Consider the following 16,910-nt stretch of genomic DNA (forward strand, 5'->3'; position numbering starts at 1 on the left):
GATCTTAGTTCCTTTACCAGGGATCAAACCCATGTACCCTGCACTGCAAGGCAGATTCTTAACCACTGGACCATGAGGAAGTCCCTCCCCCATCTGTAAAATGGGAGTGATAAAAGTGGGTCATTGTGAAGATTAAATGAATTAACCACAGGAGAGCAATCATCTAGGCACATAGAAAGATTTCTAAAAGTTGTTACTTCTTTATTAATTTATAATTTCATTATGAACTTGCACAACAATAGGCATGAGGTAGATGTTTATATTACCTCCTTATAAAGAAGGAAGGTGAGGCACAGAGAGGTTAAGTAACTGACCTCCAGTCACACAGCTAAGATCGGGTGGAGGTCCTTTTGCCTTATGCTACAGTAGTCCACAGAATATGACCGACTGTCTGTCTGTCGTCTTATTCATGCAACTCCGCCTGCCCTTAACACCATCCAGCCAGAGGGAATAAGAGTCAACAAAACTGTGGCCATTCGCACACTGAATCCAGAACATCTGGGTCAAGGTGAGTCAGCCATGGGAGAGGGAGTGAGGCCTCGGTGGTGGTGATGCAGGATGGGGTGGGAGGGAGCTGGTGCCATCGGTATCTCCCATTCACCCCACAGACGGAGTGCAGCGAGTGGAAGTCCCAGCTGCAGATCTTAGTGATCAAGTCCCAGACACCGAGTCAGAGACCAAGATCCTCCTGCAAGGTGAGATGACCTTGAACCCCAACCCCAGGAGCCCAGAACAGTGTTGGGAGGAGAGTCATGACCCGAGAGCCGGGAGCCCAGTTCCATCTACTCTCACCCCAGGGGTATTTAACCACTGTGTCTCCTGCCTCCTCTTCACCACTTCATAGAAGGCTCCAGGCAGTACTTAGTTCAGCAAACAGCTTTTGCTGATAAAGAGAAATGTAGTTCAAGAGCAGAAATTCCGGATCTAATTATCTTGGGTGGAGAACTGGGGCAAGACGGAGCTAGAAAGGCACCTTGCATCTTGACAGCTGTGAAGTTTGGGGAGGAGACCCTTGGTTTCCTCATTTGTGATAGGAGCGAATAATAGTATTGATATCTAAGGGTTGTTGGGAGGATTAAATGAGATACTGTATGGTATTCTCTTAGAACAGAGCCTGGGGAATAGCGTGAAGCCTGATAAAAGTATTCATGACTGTTGTTACCGCTGGTGGAACCACAGGAGCCAGGGCCCAGAGTTCCCTGTGAAGCACAAGCCCAACCCCACCCCCCACAAATGCAAAACCCCCTCCAGCCAGTCAGCCATGAAGCATCTCCATCATTCACATGCCCCCAGCTGTCCCTGACCCCTTTGGCCCTAGCTGGTCAGAGCCTGAAAAGTCTGGAAGCAACCGTGGATTTGAGTGCCATCCTCCTACCGGGTTACAGGGACTCCAGTGGCCCAAATGACGGAGGACGCCGTCGACGGAGAGCGGCTGAAGCACCTTATCCAAACCCCCTCGGGCTGTGGGGAGCAGAACATGATTGGTATGACGCCCACGGTCATCGCCGTGCACTACCTGGACAGCACCGAGCAGTGGGAGAAGTTCGGTGTGGAGAAGCGGCAGCAAGCCCTGGAGCTCATCAGAAAGGGTGCACGTCCTACCCGTCCCTATAAGCCTGCTCCACCCCTGAGCCCCGCCCCTCTGTCCTTGCTCCGCCCCTGAGCCCCGCCCCCCTGAGCCTGCTCCACCCGAGCCCCTACCCTCTGAGCCGGCTTCAGCTCTGAGGCCTCGCCACTCCTGAGACCCCGCCCCTCTCGGGGTCCTGCCCCTCCTCTGAGACTGCCCCCTCGCCCCTCTCGGAGCTCCCTCTCTCGCTGAGGCCCCCTTGCCCCTGAGAACCCATTTTGAGAACCTCTTCTCTCTGAATCCCCTCTCCTCCAAGAATTCCTTCCCCCTCTCTCTGATCTTCCCACCTTCTGAGTCCCTCTTTAGCTCTCCGTCCTCCCACACACCTGCCCCCTACCCAGAGCCCCTCTTTCCTCTCTAGACCGCTGTCCCGCCCTTCACAGAATCTTTATCCTCTCTCTAAGCCCCTTCCCTCCCTGGAGGGTCCACACCCACCAGCCACCCCCTCCGCTCAGCCTCTGCTGACACTTCTCTCTTCCCTGCAGGGTACACCCAGCAGCTGGCCTTCAGACAAAAAAACTCAGCCTACGCCGCCTTCCTAGGTCGGCCCGCCAGCACCTGGTGAGTCTCCGGATCAGGTTGCACATCCTCAGCCTTTCACATCCCTGAGCAGGCCCTGGATCTCGGCCTGGGGTGGTCTAGGTAGGTCTCCACCCAGAGTCAAGGTACCAGCCCGCTGAATAATCCGCATGCCACCCTGGGTTACAAGCTTGATGGAACCAGGCCAGGCCCGGACCCCACTCTGCTCATTGGTTGGCTGGGATGCCAGTCTCCGGATCCCAGAACCAATTGGCTCACGCTCTGTACCCACCCCCAGGCTGACAGCCTACGTGGTCAAGGTCTTTGCACTGTCCGCCAACCTCATCGCCATAGATTCCAAGGACCTCTGTGAGACCGTCAAATGGCTGATCCTGGAGAAGCAGAAGCCTGATGGAATCTTCCAGGAGGATGGGCCCGTGATACACCAAGAAATGATTGTAAGAGGCAGAGATTCGGGGCAGGCCAGGGGAGAGGGCACCAGAGCATCACAGGATGGACTGGAGAAAGACGCCACCATCCACCCACTGCCCAATTCATTGCGTGCGGGGACAGGGACATAAGGGAGCTGAGTGTCCCTCCTCCCTTGCAAAGATCGGAGACCTGCAGGATCCAGTGCAAAACGAAACCCCCTTGCTTCCTGTTGCTCTTAAACATAGAACTCCTTAGAGCTATGGTCCTAAGAGTGTGATCCCCAGGCCTGCAACATCAGCAAAATTACCTGCAAGCTTTTAGAAATGCAGAATGTAAGAAATTCTTAGGCTGGACTCCAGGTGCACCGAATCAGAAGCTTTAGGAATCCGAGCTTTAACACCTCTCCACCCCCACCAGGTGTGCTTAAGTTGGAGAACTGATGCATAAGCCTGACCTTTCAGGCTTCCAGCCTCATGGGCTTACCCACTTCTCTCCTCACTCCATCTGTACTGCCAGGAACCTTGCTCTCCTTTGCACATGCTGTTCCTCCTGCCTGGCATGCTAAGCCCCACCCTCTTTGAGAGTTGACTTCTCCTCCCTGCTCAGATTGTGGTTCCAGCTGTCATCCCTCAGGGACACTTTTCCACGACTGAGTCACACTCCCATAGTCCATTCTCAATGCCATATCCACTTCTGCACAGCACTCATCACTTTCTAATTATATATCTGTTGATGAGCTGGTTGGTTCCTATCTGTCTCCCCTAGAAGACTGCGAGGGCTGGGGCTAGAATCTGGTCTTCATCCAACATCTCATCCACAGCGCCAGCAACATTTCCAGGATGAATGAATGAATACTAAAGAGCCTGGCCCTTCTGGAGAGACACTGGGGAGAGACCCAGCCCTGCCTTGATCCACTGAGCCTACAGGGGGCGTAGGTTGACATGTGAAGACATTGGTGACCCTGTCTTTGCTTCTGTGCTTCTCTAGGGTGGCTTCAGGGACGCCAGGGAGAAAGATGTGTCCCTTACAGCCTTTGTTCTCATCGCGCTGCATGAGGCTAAGGACATTTGCGAGGCACAGGTCAACGTAAGTGTCCCCCACCCTCCCCTCCCCCACCTAGGACACACCCACCTGAGGTGAGATGTTGCTTTCAGGCCATTTACAGTGCTCCCAGTGCACCAACAGTCACCCCAGTGGCCATAATAGTGTCCACATTTATCTGGCAATTAACTAAGATCCCAGGTGGCTCAGTGGTAAAGAATCTTCCTGCAATGCAGGAGACGTGGGTTTGATCCTGGGCCGGGAAGGTCCCCTGAAGAAGGAAATGGCAACCCACTCCAGTATTTTTGCCTGGGAAAGTCCATGGACAGAGGAGCCTGGCAGGCTACAGTCCATGGAGTTGCAAAAGAGTTGGACACGACTGAGCGACTAAACAACAAAACAATAGTCTCATATGTTTAATTCCTGTAATGCTTGTAACAGCCCAAGAGGTAGGCTACTCTTATTGCCCTCAGTTTACAGAAGAGACAACTGAAGCACAGAGAAATGAAAGATTGGGTGTTTTCTGCCTGCTTTACCATTTTCAGAGAGTTGTAGCCTAACCCAACAAAAAGCCCCTTCAGCTTGCTTTCCATGAGACTCCTACATTCATATTCCTGTGTGTTAGTCAGTCAGTCATGTCCAACTCTTTGCAACCCCATGAACTATAGCCCACCAGGCTCCTTTGTCCATGGGTTTCTCCAGGCAAGAATACTGGAGTGGGTTGCCATTCCCTTCTCCAGGGGATCTTCCTGATCCAGGGATCAAAACTGGGTTTCCTGCATTGCAGACAGATTCCTTACCATCTGCGCCACCAGGGAAGCCCTTACATATCCTTATGGCTTCCCTAAAGAAAACTGAGGACACAGAACTAAAAATGGAAGGAAAATCTTTCCTGGAGATCTTTAAGGGGATTCTTAAAGGGGTCCATGTCCATGACCCCAAAGGATTACCCAGTGGCTCAGTAGTAAGAATCCACCTGAAGTGCACAGGAGATGCAAGAGATGTGGGTTCGGTCCCTGGATTGGGAAGATCCCCTGCAGTAGGAAAGAGCAACCCACTTCAGTATTCTTGACCCTGGTGGAAGTTTTTATGCCATTTTAATGGACAATTTATTGGATTGGCAAAAGTTCAGGTTTTTCTACAACATCTTACAGAAAAGCCTGAATGAACAACTATTACCACACCCCTGGCCCCCAGCCCAGTCCTGTGCCTTCACTAGAGAGCTGGTTGTTAAATATTCACCAGCACACCACTTGGTATTTAGACACACACACTGCACCACACACACACACACACATAGAGCCCATAGTAGGTACTCAGCAACAAAGCAACTCACAGTGGAAAACCCTCAAACATAGATCCAAGGCAAATAGGTCCCAAGGACAAAAGCCACATGGTCCCAGAAAGTGATCTTCATCAGTTGCCTGTAACAGCAATGCCCCCCTGACCAGAGTACCCAATTCTATTTGTCATAGAGCCTGGGCCGCAGTATCAATAAGGCAGGAGACTTCCTTGAAAACCACTACAGAGAGTTGCGAAGACCATATACTGTGGCCATTGCTGCCTATGCCCTGGCTTTGTTGGGCAAGCTGGAGGATGACCGCTTCACCAAATTTATGAATACAGCCAAAGGTGAGGGGTAGCCTGGAGGAGTAAGTAGGGACCCATGGCTGGGGACTGAGGGTGGCCCTCTCGAGCTGGGGTGCATGGCTTTAAGCTGCACTGGAATGGACCTCTCCAAGCTGAAGTGGGATGAATGGCTCTGTGGTGTGATAATTTCTCGTTGTAAGCCACACAAGGAGGCTCACTGCATAATTCATTCAACCATATTGAATGCTGTGTGTTGAGCACTTGCTATGACCCAGCAGTGAGGTGTGATTAAGACCATGAGCACGGACATCAGACAGATCTAAACTGAAATCCCACTCTGCCACTTTCTCACTGTCTGACCTTGTACAAGTCGCTTAACCTCTCTGGACCTTAGTTTCCTCATCTTGAAATGATACCTAGGCCTTCCCTAGTGGCTCAGTGGTCAAGAATCTGCCTGCTAGGAGATTCTTGGTTTCAATCCTTGGGTCAGGAAGATCCCCTGGAGAAGGAAATGACAACCCAATCCAGTATTCTTGCCTAGGAAGTCCCACGGACAGAGGAGCCTGGCAGGCTACAGTTCATGGAGTCATAAAAGAGTCAGATACCACTTAGTGAGTAACAGCAACAATACTGTAATGCTGCAATTATCTCAAGGGTAATTAGGATTCAGTAAAATAATACCACAGGGAATTTAGCACAGTGCCTAGCACATAGGGGGCAGCTAATCATTGGTTCCAGTGATGACAGTGTATCATGTTTGTACTCACTGATAATAAGGTATCTCAAGTATCATATAAACACCAAAGTGGTTTAACACGACAAAAGTATGTTGTTGGTGGACAGCTCTCCTCCATACAGTGATGCAGGGATCCAGGTCTCTATCTTTTCATGACTCTGCCATTCTGGAGCCTCAGAATCCTGCCCTTTCAAGCTGAAAGGGAAATAGGAAGATTGTGCAAGGGACTAGACATAGAAGAGGCCCAATCACTGCTGTGCGCATTCCATTGGCCAAAGCTTAGTCATGTGGCCATATCTACCTGCAAAGGCTTATGGGAAATGTAGTCCAACTGTGTGCCCAAGGAGAGGAAGTTATCCTCCTCTTGGTTCTCAGTGATAATCTCTGCCATCATAACTTTCTTAGGCACTTGGGACACCACCGTGAGTACAGCACAGCCCTTGCCATTGTGTCCTCACACTCCAATTGAAGAAAGAAATGAGTTCATAGGTTACTATAGAGTATCAGAGTGCTGAGATGGGAGAAGCACAGGATCCTTTGAGAAACAGGAGGAAGAGGGACCTCCACTCAGTCTTGGGGTGCCCACTAATTGTGCAGGGTGGGTAAGAATTAACAAAGTAAATGGGGAAAAGGTACTCTATGTAAAGGGAACAGAATATGCAAAGGCTCAGAGATAAGAATGTGTGTTTCAAGTTTAGGAAATCTCCCACAGTGGGGCTGCAGTGCAGAACTCACATGGAGGAGGGAAGGTGGATGAGGGAAGGTGGATGAGGGAAGAGAATGAGGCAGGAGCCAGCAGATTGAGGACCTAGAATGTGGGCCAGAACACCTGAACACCGAGAGGTCTAGGCTATGAGTCTTTTTTTCCTGAGCTTTCTCTGAGCTGTTTACAGGATGGACAGAGCAGTGAGCACTGGGGGTGGGGGGTTCTCCCTGCAGAAAAGAACCGCTGGGAGGAACCCAACCAGAAGCTCTACAACGTGGAGGCCACGTCCTACGCCCTCTTGGCTCTGCTGGCACGCAAAGACTACGACACTGTGCCTCCTGTCGTGCGCTGGCTCAACGAGCAGAGATACTATGGAGGTGGTTATGGCTCCACACAGGCAAGTAGGCCACACATATCGCACCCTGATAACTGCATCCCAACCTCCTCTGGCTTCATTAGTCTTCCGAAGAAAGTACCGAGACCAAGAGAGGCAGTGCTTCTCTTCCATCAACCAGGATGACTGGAATGAAGTCAAGAATCTTTTTTTTTTTTTATTGCAAACCCATCTGTGGATTCTAGACTACATTCTGGATGCCCCGAGCTGTGTTCCAAGCCTCCCTTTCCCTCTTGGCATCTAGATCATGTTCTCAAGGTCCAGGTTCAGGTGTGAACCTCTCTCTCTCACTTTCCCAGTGCCCCATCTTACTCTGTCTCACTGGTGGGTTCTAGATCATGTTCATTTCACCAGGCCCCCAATGTTACTCAGTCTCACTGGTGGATTCTAAATTAGATTCTTAGTAACCCTACACCATTATCCAAACCTCTCTGTCCTTCTGGTAGGTTCTAGATCATGTTTGCAGTTCCCTGTCTTATTTGTCTCACTTTGTGGGTTCTAGCCCATGTTCATTTCACCAGGCCCCCAATGTTACCATGTCTCATCGTGGGTTCTAGACCAGGTTCTTAATGACTCTACAGCATTATTCAAGGGGCTTCCCTGGTGGCTCAGCGATGAAAGTATCTGCCTGAAATGCAGGAGACTCGGGTTTGATCCTTGGGTTGGGAAGATCCCCTGGAAAAGGGAATGGCAACCCACTCCAGTATTCTTGCCTGGATAATTCCATGGATAGAGGAGCCTTGTGGGCTACAGTCCATGGGGTCACAAAGAGTTGGACACAACTGAGCAACTAACACCTCACACACCATTATCCAAGCCTTTGTCTCCCACTGGTGGGTTCTAGACCACATTCTAAGTTCCATCAGGCTCCCAGTGTTGCCACATCTTATTGTGAGTCCTAGACCAGGTTCTTAGTTATTCTAATCCCTGATAGGTTCTAGACCATGGGTTCAATAACCTCAAACTCCAGGAACCTCAGGCTCCAGTTTAACTGCTTTTCTTTCTGGTGGGTTCTCAATCACACCCTCAGTGACACTTTGGGGTTCTAGATCAGATGCTCAGTGTTCCCAGATTCCAATTTCATTCTTTTATTTCATGAGTGGGTTCTAGACACATTCTCAGTGCCTCTACCAATGCTTATCTTAGTCTCTCTCCTCTGGATGTGTCTAGAGCACCTTCTCGGTGTGGCTGGACTTTCTGTCTTATGTCTGTACACTCTGGTGGATTCTAGCCATGTTCCCAGTGTCTCTAAGCTCTGTCTGACCTATCTCACTCAGAGAGTTCTAGGACATGTCCTCAGTATCCGACCAGCCCCCAGTCGTATTCTCGCCCTCTCTGGTGTGTTCTAGTTCACTGCCTCAGTGCCCCAGGTCTGATCTGAGTCTCTTCATCCCTCAGTGGTTAGCCACCCAAATTCATCCCCTTTCTCTGTCATGGGCAACAGGCCACTTTCATGGTGTTCCAAGCCTTGGCCCAATACCAGAAGGATATTCCTGATCACAAGGACCTGAACTTGGATGTGTCCATCCAACTGCCCAGCCGCAACTCTTTGGTCAAGCATCGTATCCTCTGGGAATCTGCCAGCCTCCTGCGCTCAGAAGAGGTAAAGTCACCTGGCCACACCCTCATCACTTTCATCCTCCATGACAGCCAGACTTTCTAGGAGGCAGGAGGGAGGGTCAATGACCATCACAAATGGGGGAAGGCTTGGTTCCAAATACTCTCTCTTCTCTCTCCCCACTCCTTGCAGACAAAGGAAAATGAGCGTTTCACAGTAAGAGCTGAAGGGAAAGGACAAGGCACCTTGTCGGTAAGGAATGGGAACCCACACCTTCTTGACCCACCACCTTCTCTAGGCCCCTGTGCTCCAGTATCCCCTTTCCTTCCCAAGTCAAATGGACTGACACCTCATCTCCCCTCCCACCTCACCAGGTAGTGACTGTGTACCATGCCAAGCTCAAAGGCAAAGTCACCTGCAAAAAGTTCGACCTCCAGGTTTCCATACACCCAGCCCCCGAAACAGGTAAAAGGAGGAGAGACCCTATCTGTTGCCCTTCCCCCAACCCTGTTCTTATGTCTGCCTCCCTCCTGGATCAGAACCCAGGAACTACACCCCTCCCCCTGCCCCACCACCATCCATCCTTCTGTTTTCTGTGTTTCTAGTCAAGAAGCCTCAGGATGCCAAAGGTTCCATGATCCTTGACATCTGTACCAGGTAAGAGATGGTTCCCTGGGATTCATCTTGGCCACCCCTCTGTCTCTAGCAAGACTTTCTACAAATAATAACTGTGATGCTTAATGCTTTCTGAGAGTATATTGTGCATCTAGTCCTGTGCTGAATACAGAATAAGAAGTCCTCACTTTGCATGGCAGTGTGAGATTAGCAACATGGTCTTGATGTCAGAACATGGTGCTGGGGGACTGGCGACGTTGAATTAGACCATGGTAACAGAATCATACAAAGTGAGACCTATGCATGTTCATTTCCTAGAACTGAGGTACAGAGAGGTTAAGTAACCCATCAGATGTTATAGAGAGCTGGGATTTGAACCCGGGCCAGTTGGGTTCCAGAACCTGAAAAATGAATCACCTTGATCATTATGTAGCTTTTCCTGTATTCCCCTTAGGAGAAGGTTTCCTACATTTGAACCTCCCTCTGTGCTCCTATGTGGGAACTAGAGGCCTCAGTCTTTGATATGACCCCCTTGTGCAGGCACTGACCCCACCTTGGGGGCCAACACCCTCTCCCCCTGCCCCATCCAGGTACCTGGGAGACCAGGATGCCACTATGTCCATCCTGGACATATCCATGATGACAGGCTTCTCACCTGATATTGATGACCTCAAACTGGTATGAAGGCCTTGGGCTCAGGGGCTGGGATCCATGGGCAGGAGCCCAGGGTCTGGAAGAAACTGGAGTGGCAGGGGGAATGGGGATGCAGGAGGGATTTTAACAAGCCACATCCTTCCCCAGCTGAGCAGTGGTGTCGACAGATACATCTCTAAGTATGAGATGAACAAAGACTCCAACAAGAACACACTCATCATCTACCTGGACAAGGTAAAGCTTCCATTGGGATCCTGAACCTCTACCTGGCTGACCTTTCCTTCTCCACTGGCCTCGTGCCCAGGTGGGGCCAGGGAGACAGGGTCTGGATGTGGGTGTGCGAGGACAGGGGCATGTAAAACAAGGCCAACCCATCTTCTGTAAGCATCTCACCTTCTGACCACTCATGTCCCAACCGCATTTTTCACTTGTTCCCTCCAGCTTCTCCTCACCAAAGTCTTAAACAACCACTGAGGGGGGAAAAAACCCACTTGTGGTTTAAAAAAAAGCAGTGCTTGATGGAGAGAAAGAACTTCCTTTGTTCCCCAGCCCCTAGCATTTCTCTCTTCTCTTATTTTCTCCCCATTCTTCCCTTGTTCTGTTTATTTATTTATTTGGCAGTGCTGGGTCTCCATTGTGGTGCATGGGCTCTTAATTGTGGCCTGTCACAACTACTGAAGCCACATCCCGTAACTGGAGAAGTCCACATGCCAATTTGCAGTCCGACCAACAGGGCACAAGGCTTCCCAACATTTGTTATTTGTGTTCTTTGTGATGATAGCTATTCTGGCATGTGTGGGTGCTATCTCATTACAGGTTTTGGGGTTTGTTTGGTTTTTTTTTTTTTTGGCTGAACTGGGTCTTCTCTGCTGCACATGGGCTTTCTCTAGTTGCGGCGAGTGGGGGCTACTCTTCGTTGCGGTGGCTCCTCTTGTTGCTAGAGCGTGGGCTCTAGGGCACAGGCTCAGTAGTTGTCGCACACAGGCTTAGCTGCTCCGCAGCATGTGGAATCTTAGTTCCCCAACCAGGGATCAAACCCGCATCCCCTGCATTGGCAGGTGGATTCTTAACCACTGGACCAGCAGGGAAGTCCCTTCCCTTGCTCTCTTTCTCTCCGCTATGACTTTTCTCCAAATACATGTGTCATCACATATACACGTGTATATGTATCAATATGGGGCTTCCCAGGTCGCTCAGTGGTAAAGAATCCACCTGCCAATGCAGGAGACTCTGGTTTGATCCCTGGGTGGGGAAGATCCCCTAGAGAAGGAAATGGCAACCCATTCCAGTATTCTTGTGCGGGAAATCCCATGGACAGAAAAGAGCCTGGCGGGCCACAGTCCATGGGGTTGCAAACAGCTGACGCCACTTAATGACTAAACAACAATGTGTCAGTACATATATGTGTATATCTGTCTCCTTCCTCCCTCCCTCACTCTCTTTCTCCCTCTTTTCTTTCTTTCTCTATAATTTTTCCAATTTTATTGAGATGTAATTGACATATAACACTGTGTAGTTTTAATGTGCACAGTGTAACGATTTTACATATTTATATACTGAGAAATAATTACACAATAAGGTCAGTTACATCCACCCTCTACATAGTTATAATGTGTGTGTTGAGAACTTTTTTAAGATCTACTCTTTTGGCAACTTTCAAGTGTCCAATGCAGTCTTGTTAACCACAGAATGTTTTTAAGGACAATAGATAGCAGTCCTTGGCCAGAGCTCAATCACATGGCCACAAGGAACTGAAACATACTGAGAAGTGCAATCTAGCCTTAGCCATGGGGAGGGGGCGGGGGTGGTGGTGGTGGTGGGTAATGGATTTCATGAACTGCTTATTAATCTTTTGTCAAAGATTCCTGCCCACTGCCAGCCACCACCCCCCGCACCATCTTCCCCACCTAGATCCCTCAGTTTCTCCACCACTTTCCAACCCCCATGCTGGACTTCCTCCCATGTCGGCCCTCCCCCGACCAACCTCCTCCTTCTTCCCAGGTCTCACACACGGTGGAGGACTGTCTGTCCTTCAAAGTTCACCAGTACTTTAATGTCGGACTTATACAGCCTGGGGCAGTCAAGGTGTACTCCTATTACAACCTGGGTGAGCAGCCATCCTAGGACCTGGGATCTGGGAATTAGAGTCTGGGGATCTTGGGGATCTGAGGGTTAAGAGTTTGGGGGTCCCCAGGTCTTGGAGTTAGGGGTCTGGGTTCCCCAGGTGTGGGAGTTAGGGGTCTGGGAGTTAGGGATCTGAGAGCTAGGAGTCTGGGGATCGGGAAATCTGAGGGTTAGGAGTCTGGTGGTCCCTGGGTCTGGGAGTTAGGGATCTGGGGGTTCCTGGGTCTGGGAGTTAGGGGCCTGGGGGTCTCCAGATCTGGGAGTTAGGAGTCTGGGTGTCCCAGGGCTGGGGACCTGGCATCTGGAGGTCTGACCCACTGGAGTTGGATAACTGAGCCTCCAGGTGTGGTGTCTGGGGCGGAGGCCCTAGCCCTCTGACCCCTCCCCATCACCTCTGCCGCAGATGAAACCTGTATTCGCTTCTATCACCCGGATAAGGAGGATGGAATGCTGAGCAAACTCTGCCACAAAGACACCTGCCGCTGTGCAGAGGGTGAGTGCTTAGGCGCCAGGAGGGTGGCCACACCCACTGGACCCCGGCTCCCTTGGGGTAGGGAGATGACCCAAGAGGGCTGGACCAGGGGACCGGGCGTACCCCTGGGTGGTAGGCACCCTGAACAGGAAGTGGGTCTTAGACCGTGTCCCCCTCCCGCCCCCCACCCACCCCTCAGAGAACTGCTTCATGCACCATCTGGAGGAGGAGATCACTCTGAACGGTCGGCTGGACAAGGCCTGCGAGCCAGGCGTGGACTATGGTGAGTGGGGCCCCAGCCGAGAGGCGCGGAAAAGGCGCACACACGCATGCTTGTGTGTGAGCAGTGTGAAGGCGGGTGTGGTCCTGGCTGCATGTGGTGACCGTGGTTGTGTGTGTGTGTGTGTGTGTGTGTGTGGTGAGGGGCTCTGATTGCACGGGGTGACATGGCCATGAGTGGGGTGGGTTTGTGGGCGTGTGTGTGACGGTGGTTGGGAGTGGATGTGGTTGCGCCATGTTGTGGGGAACCCATGGGTCACGGTGGATAGGAGTCGCTATCATTGTGCCTCTGACGGTGGTTGCGGAGGTCTCTGACTGTGTGCATGGCTATGAGTGGAGCCCGGCGTGTTATACTGCGGTGAGGCGGGTGGCTAGCAGGAACGTGAGCATGCCTGGCTGTGATCATCGCTTGGGAGGAGCCAGGTGAGGGTGCCCCACAGACAGCCCTGCCCAGGACGCCCTGCTGTTCTCCACACCCCTCAACAGTGTACAAGACCAGACTTATCCAGAAGAAGCTGGAAGATGACTTTGACGAGTACATGATGGTGATCGAGCAAATCATCAAATCGGGTTGGTCCTGTGTCTACTGTCTTTCTACCTCTCCCTGCCCCCAGCCCCTCCCCTTCTCCTCCCCCAGCTCAGCTTCCCTTTCCCTCCCCTCCAGGCTCGGACGAGGTGCAGGTTAACCAGGAGCGCAAGTTCATCAGCCACATCAAGTGCAGGGAAGCCCTTAAACTGAAGGAGGGAGCCCACTACCTCGTGTGGGGCGTGTCCTCTGACCTGTGGGGCGAGAAGCCCAAGTGAGTTCCCGCCCCCTGCCTTCCGGAGGCCGCCTCCTCCCACCCTCCCGGCCGCTCCTGACCCCTCTGTCTTCCCTCAGCATCAGCTACATCATCGGGAAGGACACCTGGGTGGAGCTGTGGCCCGATGCTGAAGAATGTCAGGATGAAGAGAACCAGAAGCAGTGCGAGGAACTGGCCAACTTCACGGAAAACATGGTCGTCTTTGGCTGCCCCAACTGATCCCACACACACCCTCACACACACACTGTCCACCCAATAAAGCTCCACTTCTACTTTACATGTCTCCCAAAGTCTGGAGGTCTTTGAGAGGGGGACAGAAGCAGCTTCGACCCCCCCACCGCCTCACTTGCCGCTCAGCTCCATCCTACGGGAACTTGACCTGATTCCCACTTCACTCCCTCCTGCAGTTCACCTTCACGTTCACGGGCTTCCAGTGCCCATGCCTGCCTCACCTGTTCCTAACCAGAAGTGCATATGCCTCTTCCCACATTGCAGGCGGATTCTTCACTGTCTGAGCCACCAGGGAAGCCCAAGAATAGTGGAATGGGTAACCTATCCCTTCTCCAGGGGAACCTTCTGACCCAGGAATCAAACCAGGGTCTCCTGCACTGCAGGTGGATTAATTACCAGCTAAGCTTCCCTGCCCAGGGGTTGAACCCTGCATTGGGAGCATGGAGTCTTAGCCACTGGACCACCAGGGAAGTCCCTCTTCATGTTTTCTTACCAGCATCCTTGCCTACATCCTCACCTGGGTATTTACCTGGCTTCTTGCTTGCACCTCCCCCTGCATCTCTACCTGTGTCTTCGGCATCAGAACCCGCCAGTCCTTCTCTGCCTCCTCACCCTCATGCTCACCTGTATCCTGAGCTCCCATCCTCACCTGTTGGGACCGTCATCGCATTTACCCTCCTCCTCAGCTCACTTTCACTCCATTTCCTGTCTCACCTGCACCCCTCTAGATTCACCCTCCCGGTCACCATTTTGTAGATGGTCCTGAGCAGACTGGTGGGATTGTGTGAGGCGGCTGGGCCAGGAGGGGGCGGTCACAGGCAGCTCAGGGTGATGTTTCCGCCTGGAGCCTGAGGGGCCAAGCCAGAGATATGATTCATGAGCCAGCGACTGAGGAAGGAGTGCAGGGGCCCTTGTGGTCACAGCCTCATCAGAAACACATGGGCAGCAGTCACAGAGGGTGAGGCCACCCTCTGCCCAAGGGCCCTAAGTGCCTGTCCACCTGTGGACCCTTGAGGATGGTTGAGGGCGAGGTCCAGGCTCCAGCTCTGGGTGAGACAGTCACAGGAAAACACCTCTGAACCTGGAAGTCACCCCTGCACAGCCCCCTTCCCCTGAGACCCCAGGTTCTGGAATTCCCCACCCCCTTAACTCCAGGAATGTGAGGGGAAATTGACTCATAGCCCATCCCTACTCCCTCCAGTCCCTGACTGCCAGAGACCCCTGTCAAGGGGACACTCAAAAATCCTCCTTACTCATTAGGTGTCCCTGCTGACGTCTACCAGCCACTCCCCTCCCCACCGCTCTCCTTGGTGGACAGTTTCTCATTTCACATTCATTTCTCCTTCCTTCTGGCTTGGAATTCAAGTTCCTCGTTTCTTTAATGCATTGGGTATTTCTGTTTTGTTGTTTGATTTTTTTTTTTCAGAATCTATGGTTCGAGGCTGTGAACATATGGTTTGAGGATCTCACATTTCTAAAGATAGCATGGAGTTGATTTCAGACAGTGAGGGTGTCCAAAAAAAGAAAGGAGAACAGGGTGATGTGGAAAGCCTGCCTGTGATGGAACCACCTTCAAAGTCATTTAGATTGAGGGATGGTTCAGTTTACATGTCAGTTTTTGCTAGGCTATGGTGACCAGTTGGGTTAAACACCAGTCTAAATGTTGCTATGAAGGTTTTTTTTTTCCTTGAAATTTTTTTTTACTATTTTTGAAAACTGGACAAAACACTAAATATCCACCTTTACAATAAACAAATACAGTAACAGTAACTCTCACTAAAACAAACCATATTGGAGAAGGAAATAGCAACCCACTCCAGTATTTGTGTCAAAAAATCCCATGGACAGAGGAGCCTGGCAGGCTACAAGCCAAAGGGTCACATGGGGTCGGACAAGACTGAGCAACTGAACACACACATGGCTGATTTCATGTTGCTGTGTGGTAGAAATCAACACAACATCGTAAACAATTATCCTGTAGTTAAAAATAATTTTAAAAAACAGATTTCTGATAGCTATTATTTTTCTGTTTGGGACTGTTTTCAGGGTTTCTTCTGTTAATATTTATGTATTTATTTGGCTGTGCCAGGACTTCAGTTGCAGCATGTGGAATCTAGGTCCCTAACCAGGGATGGGCCCCAGGCCCCCTGCACTGGGAGTGTGGAGTCTTAGCCACTAGACTACCAGGGAAGTCCTTGTTTTCAAGGGTTTTTTGTCTCAAAAACATGAATGTCCCAATCCAAAGGCTCAAAATAGGCCATCTTTTAAACAAAGAGGCGATGATTGACAAAAGGCTATGAATACAACATGTAACCAGTTGATACAGACCTAATAGGATTTGTCAAAATCAGGCACATCTAATAACACACCTGAAGTGTTCTTCTATAAAATACCATGTGAAGAAAAGAAGACTTTATCTAAAAAAAGTGGGCTTGTTTATAGACAATCTGACAAGTTATTATAAGAAGTGTTTCCTGAGACTTCCCTGGCGGTCCAGTGGTTAAGACTCCATGCTCTCAATGTAGGAGGCACAGGTTTGATCCCTGGTCAAGGAACTAAGGTTCCACATGCCACGCAGCATGGCCCAAAAAAAAAAAGAAATGTTTTCCTGAGACATAAGTTAATGCAACATTATTCTTGAACCCTTTCAGTTTGACTTCCCACTCAATAAAATAGCTGAGGATCTGAAACTGAGAAAGTATATTTGAGTACAAACAGCTTGTGAAACTTAATACATTTTTAAACTCTTTTTAAATTTATGTTTTAATTGGAGGAAAATTGCTTTACAATGTGGTGTTGGTTTCTGCCATGTGCGCTTTAGCGCTCAGTCGTGTCCTACTCTTGTGACCCCATGACTGTCGCCCGCAAGACTCCTCTGTCCGTGTGGATTCTCCAAGCAGGAATACTGGAGTGGGCTGTCATGCCCTCCTCCAGGAGATCTTCCCAACGCAGGGATTGAACCCAGGTCTCCTGCATTGCAGGCGGATTCTTTGCCATCTCAGCCACCAGAGAAACTCTGTTTCTGCCATACAACAATGCAAAATCGGCCATAATTATGCATATATCCCCTCCTTCTTGAGCCTCCCTCCTCTTGCCCCACCCCAGCCCTCTGGGTCACCACGGAGCACC

The 16,910-nt window shown here is 50.7% G+C and overlaps 1 protein-coding gene across 1 annotated transcript in view; it reads left to right on the forward strand.

Annotated features, from left to right (window-relative positions):
• The window catches only part of C3 (complement C3), a 34,251-nt gene extending 20,424 nt beyond the window's left edge, over positions 1-13,827 (forward strand). The window contains exons 22-41 of the mRNA XM_065917918.1: positions 442-508; positions 609-695; positions 1,386-1,589; positions 2,113-2,188; positions 2,445-2,604; positions 3,566-3,664; positions 5,095-5,251; positions 6,885-7,048; positions 8,490-8,648; positions 8,796-8,855; positions 8,978-9,068; positions 9,209-9,260; positions 9,809-9,896; positions 10,020-10,106; positions 11,874-11,979; positions 12,400-12,489; positions 12,668-12,751; positions 13,234-13,317; positions 13,412-13,547; positions 13,628-13,827. Coding sequence (XP_065773990.1) covers positions 442-508; positions 609-695; positions 1,386-1,589; positions 2,113-2,188; positions 2,445-2,604; positions 3,566-3,664; positions 5,095-5,251; positions 6,885-7,048; positions 8,490-8,648; positions 8,796-8,855; positions 8,978-9,068; positions 9,209-9,260; positions 9,809-9,896; positions 10,020-10,106; positions 11,874-11,979; positions 12,400-12,489; positions 12,668-12,751; positions 13,234-13,317; positions 13,412-13,547; positions 13,628-13,769 — 2,193 coding nt within the window. The 3' untranslated portion in view covers positions 13,770-13,827. The remainder of the gene's footprint in view (positions 1-441; positions 509-608; positions 696-1,385; positions 1,590-2,112; positions 2,189-2,444; positions 2,605-3,565; positions 3,665-5,094; positions 5,252-6,884; positions 7,049-8,489; positions 8,649-8,795; positions 8,856-8,977; positions 9,069-9,208; positions 9,261-9,808; positions 9,897-10,019; positions 10,107-11,873; positions 11,980-12,399; positions 12,490-12,667; positions 12,752-13,233; positions 13,318-13,411; positions 13,548-13,627) is intronic.
• Positions 13,828-16,910: the final 3,083 nt, after the last annotated feature.

The sequence above is a fragment of the Muntiacus reevesi genome, chromosome 1 (genome assembly GCF_963930625.1).
Source record: "Muntiacus reevesi chromosome 1, mMunRee1.1, whole genome shotgun sequence".
NCBI classification, from domain to species: Eukaryota; Metazoa; Chordata; class Mammalia; order Artiodactyla; family Cervidae; genus Muntiacus; species Muntiacus reevesi.